Source organism: Scyliorhinus torazame, chromosome 7 (genome assembly GCF_047496885.1).
Source record: "Scyliorhinus torazame isolate Kashiwa2021f chromosome 7, sScyTor2.1, whole genome shotgun sequence".
NCBI classification, from domain to species: Eukaryota; Metazoa; Chordata; class Chondrichthyes; order Carcharhiniformes; family Scyliorhinidae; genus Scyliorhinus; species Scyliorhinus torazame.
The window spans coordinates 295328999-295335584 of NC_092713.1; the positions used below are offsets into that span (position 1 = coordinate 295328999).

At 43.6% G+C, this 6586-nt stretch overlaps 1 protein-coding gene across 1 annotated transcript; it reads left to right on the forward strand.

Annotated features, from left to right (window-relative positions):
* The first annotated feature begins 2284 nt into the window (after positions 1-2284).
* On the forward strand, positions 2285-6145 carry pou4f3 (POU class 4 homeobox 3). Its single transcript, XM_072513001.1, has 2 exons — positions 2285-2488; positions 2741-6145. The coding sequence occupies exons 1-2, from the start codon at positions 2369-2371 to the stop codon at positions 3629-3631; spliced, it is 1011 nt and encodes a 336-aa protein (XP_072369102.1). The 5' UTR covers positions 2285-2368; the 3' UTR covers positions 3632-6145.
* Positions 6146-6586: the final 441 nt, after the last annotated feature.

Here is a 6586-nt window from a genome sequence, read left to right on the forward strand (position 1 = left end):
CCATTTCCCCAAATAATGAGTTCTGTTGACATTTGTTGCGATTAGTATATTTGCTGCAATATATTGCAAGGAACGTGTATTTAATCTGGCAGTAAATGAGACTAATGTTTACTCCTTCTGCCTGAGAATAACTCTGCCGGCGAAAGTTACTTTATTTAAACCGTGGAATTTTAACACATGTTAGGGTGAATATTTTAACGGAGAGAATTATGTTCCGGCAACAATACTTCCATGTTTTCTTCCAATCAGAGCCCAGTCCAACTTTCGTAATTGTAAAAGTGCAGACATATAATTAGTAATATACACTAGAATCTATTATGAAATAATTTTATGTTTCACCGTGCATGTGTTGCCATTAAATAATATTTCAACATCTAAATTATTTATTTATAGATAAATTTTGCCTTCATAATTCAAACCCTAATTAAATTATGGGTTGAGGCACGGATCGTGTCTGTAATTGTGGGAAATGCTGTGTCCTCACAGCTGCGGCCAATAAGGAGAATTTGTTTTGAATCCCGCCAGAAAAATGTCTAGACTCTTCCCGACATGGATTTTGTACTGTGCAGGTCTGCCGGACTCGCTGCGCTCTGAATCAAAAATCGCTGGAATTAAAATGAAGCCATTGCAATTTTGAGAGCTTTTGGTAAATAAAATCCAGCTGCCATTAAAATTGGGTGAATATGATTAATAATCTTCATCCAATATAGATATTTTTTACCATTTACTTAGATGTGAAGGGTGCACCAGAATATACTGTAACACCAGGCTAACGCGCCTTACAAGTAGATTGCCCTTGAACTGATAATCGCATTGATCGTTGCTGAAACATGGAAATAGCAAACTCACCCAATTGGGCAAATGTTTAGAAATTAATCTCTTTGATGTTTATTCTATTCTCAGCCGTGTTGAATATTCTAACGTTGCCACCCAAGCTGTTAAAGGAGGAGTAATAATTATTGTTGTAAAACAAACTTTCACTGGACTTCAGTTCTGAAGCAGCATTCAACTCTTCATGTTAAAGAAAATTCCAATACTCCAACAGATCATTGCAGCCCCGAACTCTGTTTAAGCTATCCGCACACCGGTTAAACAACAATAAAACAATTTGTTGGACAAGGTGGGGGATTGAGAGGAGGGGAGGCGGATGGGGGGTGGGGGGGGGGGGGGGGGGGGGGTGGAGGTGGGGAGAGGGGGTTTCGCCCAGTTGCTTCTTGTCCTTTACTATTGAAATTGACAATAGTGAGTTTCTTTCTCGTTCATTATGGATGATGGGGGAAACTAAATCCATACGTAATGTACTAGTTAAAGTTGAAGGGAACTCTCTACAGCGCGATCCTCATTCACAACACTGCCTTTGATATTTAATATTGCACACGATAATTATTCTGCGTCCAATAACCATTTAAGTTCATGGTTATTTTGCTGTTTGTTTGTTCCCATTTTTCTGAATCCTTTCAAAATCTTTCTGATCGTTCATCCATCTCTCCAGCAGCCCAAGGTTATGTTTACATTCATTCTGATTATTTATTTTTTACCTTTAGGTTAGTGCAAATGAATCAATTGCCTCCATCTTGGCCAACTCTGTCAGCCCAAATGCAAATAGGACGGAATCAACACTTAAGTGCATTCAGTGCGGAGATAAGACTATCCCTAGCATATGGTCATTGACACCAATTCCTAATTTGCCCCTCAGTGGGTAGGTAGAACCAGGTTTGTTACTTGCAATTGCGGCAAAAGAACATTTTAGTCCATTCCAACCCACTGCAAATAGCATATCTTTGCATATATAGATCAGTCACAAATATGCGAATCTTATCTAGATGGTAAATTGTGTAATTAGTCAACAGGATTAATTTTCACGAGAAATCTGGACTTCCAGGAACTTTCTGCAGTTTCATTATTGTGGAATATCCAATTGATATTTTTATTAATTTGATATAGACGACAATTTAATAAGATGATTTTTAAACTACCTTATTAGAAAGATTGTGCCCTCAATTCTCAGGGGATATCTGCTTTAGCCCCGATGTTGAGCAGTGGAAGGTTATTTAAAATCATTTTATTGCATGGGTTAATTAAAAATAATAAAAACCATGGAGTATGCAGGTAAAAGGTTGCGTTTTCTGAATAAAGGTCAGATCAGTTTTTTTGTGTGTAGGTGAATGTGAAAAGGTTTGAGTCCTCGGGTTAATTTCCTGCTTTTTGTCTGGATGCAGCACGCCTGCGCGCTGCTGGCAGTTGTTGCTGGTAAGATGAGTAAGGAGCAGGTGGGGGGAAGAGGCTGTGCCATTGGAAAGCTGACAGGAGCAAGGCACCAAGGTAGCAGCGTCTATGTCAGGACCGTCCACCTGCAAGGTGTGCAACCATGATGACCATGAACGGCAAACAGCACATGAGCATGCATCAAATTCTGCAAGAACCCAAGTACCCGAACTTGCACTCCAGCTCAGAGGCAGTGAGGAGAATTTGCCTGCCAACTCCACCGGTATGTGTCTACATAATTACCGCTTTAAGGCACAGTCTTGACAGGCGCTGCTTAATGTTTTTTTCATGTCACCAGAACAGTCGCGTAGCTCTTGTACCTCTTCACATGTCTGTTCATCCAAGTCTCTTGACTTCATATTAATTTTTATGACCTGGGCTTTGAGGAGCGATTTTTTTTTTTTGTAAATGTTTTTTAATACTGAGTTGACAGAATTCCCCACTGACTGCAATGTGTGTGCATTCTTGCTTACAGCTACAGGGCAATATATTCGGCGGCTTTGATGAGACTCTGTTAGCCCGCGCTGAAGCTCTGGCTGCTGTGGATGTGGTAGCTCACAGCAAGAATCACCATCACTTCAAGCCGGACATCACCTATCACACCATGAGCAGCGTCCCCTGCAACTCCACCGCTTCCACGCTATCTATGGCCCCACCGGCGACCATCTCCTCCCATCATATTCACCCAGGGCACCAGCTTTTGGACACCGACCTGCTGGATATCTCTCCGAGCCTGGCAGGAATGGGCGGACCAGACCCGTCGTCCATCCTCTCCGCACAAACGCACCCTCACCATCTCAACAGCATGGGGCACCTTCACCAAGCCATGTCCATGGCTCACCCTCACTCCTTCGCCACCCACAACGGGATGCCCTGTCTAAACGAGGTGGAGGCAGATCCCAGAGAGCTGGAGGCGTTTGCCGAGAGGTTTAAACAGAGGAGGATCAAGTTAGGGGTGACACAAGCTGATGTGGGGGCAGCCCTGGCCAACCTGAAGATCCCCGGGGTGGGCTCTCTCAGCCAGAGCACTATCTGTCGCTTTGAATCATTGACTCTCTCTCACAACAACATGATAGCGCTGAAACCCGTGCTGCAGACCTGGCTGGAGGAGGCGGAGAGCGCCTACAGGGAGAAGGCGAACAAGCCCGAGATGTTCAACTCGAACGAGAGGAAGAGGAAACGGACCTCGATTGCAGCTCCGGAGAAACGCTCTCTGGAAGCTTACTTCGCCATCCAGCCCAGACCCTCGTCGGAAAAAATCGCAGCAATCGCAGAGAAACTCGACCTGAAGAAAAACGTGGTGAGGGTTTGGTTTTGCAATCAGAGACAGAAACAAAAGCGAATGAAATATTCAGCAAATCACTGACGAGGAACTGGGCTCAGTTTGGGTACAGCAAAAAAAAAATTAAACAGGGATTTTCAGTGTCTTCGCTAAGGACTTAAGCCATGGACTTTAGATCAAAGTAACTTTCTCCACAGTTGTCACAATGAACGCCGAGAAAGGTCCGGTGTTTGGCACCTAATGAACGAAGGACGGTTCTTGTGCGTAACCCGCATAAGTCTTCACTTTGAAGATTTGCTCTATAACACTTTGGGACAGGCTGCTCTCTCACTTTGTCTTCCACACCCCTTCCAATGTAAATCAAATGTATTCTTCAGTCATTCCAAACCTAAGTAAGATCTTATTTCTCTTTCTTGTTTCTGAAAACATAAAAATTAACGGATTACCCCAGCGTTGTAAAGGCATCTTACTTCTGAAGGGGATTTACGATGGACCAGTGGACTGGGGGAAAGACAGACTTCAGTTTTATTACTATCCTTTAGCTATTCCATGCTGAGTTAATTACACAGCTAAATTAATATTTAATGTTATTTGTTTCATGTATTAATAATTATAAACATAACCAGAATCTCCACTGTGTAACCAGCGGTCTGATCATTCAGTCAGTTCCTAAAGATGTCCTCAAAATGTTTCTTTTTACATTATTTTCCGCCTCTGCTCCACCCACTCATTCAACAACCTGGGTCACATTGTTTAAGGAGCTGGTACCATGTGTGCGGAAATGTTACATAGACAAACGCCCTTCCCTCTCCGAGCTTGGGTTTCCATTCCATACCATGTAACGCGATGTGAGCGAGCAAACATTGGGCAAGATGTGTTTGTGTGGAGGATGCTGCCTGCACCCCTCTCGTCACTCGGCTTTTCACCGTCTCCGGCACGGTTGTCATGATAGCCCGCAGATTGACAGCCCGGAACCCGTCCTCCACACCGCCCAGTCCAACAGCACAGTGCCTGGACCGCGGACCCGGCCAGAGGGGGACACCCAGAGTGGATTGGGGGGTCCAGTGAACCAGTATGTATGTAGGTCATTCTTTTTTGAATCATTGATAAAATACATGCGACTGGGAAAAAAATAAAAGAGACAAATATATATATATATATATAAAGAGACAGTTTGGATATCACGCTGATGACGGCCCCCTTCTGATTAATAGTGTATGTAAATATATCTGTTTAAATGGTCGGATGTGTTGTATCCAGTGCTGAGCAACACGTCTCCCCTTGCAAGCAGAATATTCATGAGAGTCATAATGAAGAACTCCTTCAGTAATGTCGCCAATCAGAGATGTCTAGATCTCCTACAATAAAGTTGACCACATCGTAACGAAACGGGAGGCAAAGGATTCCGGTGTTATTTGCATTTTATGCCAAGTGTCTCTTCTTCCTTTCCATACCCCCGGACTGGCCTTTCTCACCATGTTAGTCGAGCTCTGTTTCGAAAATGACCCGTTTTAGTTTCTACAGAGAGTAAAGGGAATATTTTGGTGGCTGGCATTTTAACCATTGATCGCTCATAGCATTCTAGGTGATTACAATTCTCGTCTTCCGAGTGCAATGAATAAACATTCCTGCTGAAACGTCAACAGTTCACAAGTTCATAAGATATAGGAGCAGAATTAGGGCATTCAGCCTATCCAGTCTCCTCCACCATTCTATCATGGCTGGTATGTTCCTCATTTGTTACCTACAATGCTACAGACCAAGAGCTGGATTGCAAAATCAGCCAGAGCATCTCCTCCCAGAACACATGATCTAGGAGCAGGAGTAACCTCCCGAGCCTACACATCTTCCATGTGATCATGGCTGATCCCATCCTGGCCTCAACTCCACTACGGTCTCCATAACACTTCAACCCATTACCAATTAAAAATGTGTCTAACTCCTCCCTAAATTTACTCACTATCCCTGCATTCACCACACTCTGGGGTAGCAAATTCCACAGAGTCACAAGCCTTTGGGAGAAGTAGTTTCTCCTCAAATCTGTTTTAAATTTGCAATCTCTTGTTCTAACATTATGACCTCTCGTTTTAGAATGCCAGGCAAGAGGAAGCATCTGCTCCACGTCTACTTTATCCACACCTTTTAGCATCTTCTATACCTCAATTTGATCTCCCCTCATTCTTCTGAACTCCAGAGAGTATCGGCCTAAACTGTTCAATCTCTCCTCATAGGGCAAACCCCTCATAGTGACCATTTCTGTGTTTGCTTGTTTCTGTTAAGCACCACCGCTGGATGTTAAATTGCCCTTTCCTTTTCTTCAATAACTCCCCACCTACAAGCCCATCCCCTCCTGCTTCCCACTGGATCTGGGTTTGCCAAGAGCTCGTGGTTTACACTTTGAGGACAAGGTTGTAACAGTGAACGCTTTTAGACGGCAAATTGTTGGTCTGGCCTTTTACAATAAAGGCCGAGGCTTGTATGTTATTGAAATGGTCTGTTTATTGCACCTTAATCATTTATTGCAAATCATAATGATGTTAGCAATAACACCCTCGACTTCGGACACCTTACCCTTACCTCCCCCCACCCACCCGTTTGAGCGTGTGTAGTCTTTGTTCTGAAGTTTATTTCTTAAAATAAAATCTTTATTATTGCAATTATAAAAAAAAATCCTTTGCAATGCGTTTTATTTTCCGCGCGGATTTCAGTGCTCTTCTATCTTGTTTTACCTGAATTATCTAGAAATTCGCCGAGTGACGGTTTGCAGTTGATTGGAGACAAATTGAGACAATAAGAAAAACAGAGACGTCCTCGGGAAACTGGGCGCAAATTAAGGTTATTTTCCCATGGGGAGGTCATGGTTCAAGTATCCGCCCCAAATCATTGGCACTCTGCATTCAGAGTGAATGGTTTTAATAAAAAGCTCCGTGGTGGCGGTGGGGGGTGGGGGGGGGGGGGGGGGGGGTGATGCGGGGTATGGGTTGATGGTTGCCTGGCATTGTACTGTGGAGTTATACAAATTGCTCGGCTTCTCTGTCT

What these genes read in the sequence shown, in the direction of transcription:
- pou4f3 (XM_072513001.1), top strand. Translation starts at nt 2,369, where the DNA reads ATGATGACCATGAACGGCAAACAGCACATGAGCATGCATCAAATTCTG. An exon ending in TTTGCCTGCCAACTCCACCG is followed by an intron (nt 2,489 to 2,740) that starts GTATGTGTCTAC and finishes TCTTGCTTACAG; the next exon opens with CTACAGGGCAATATATTCGG.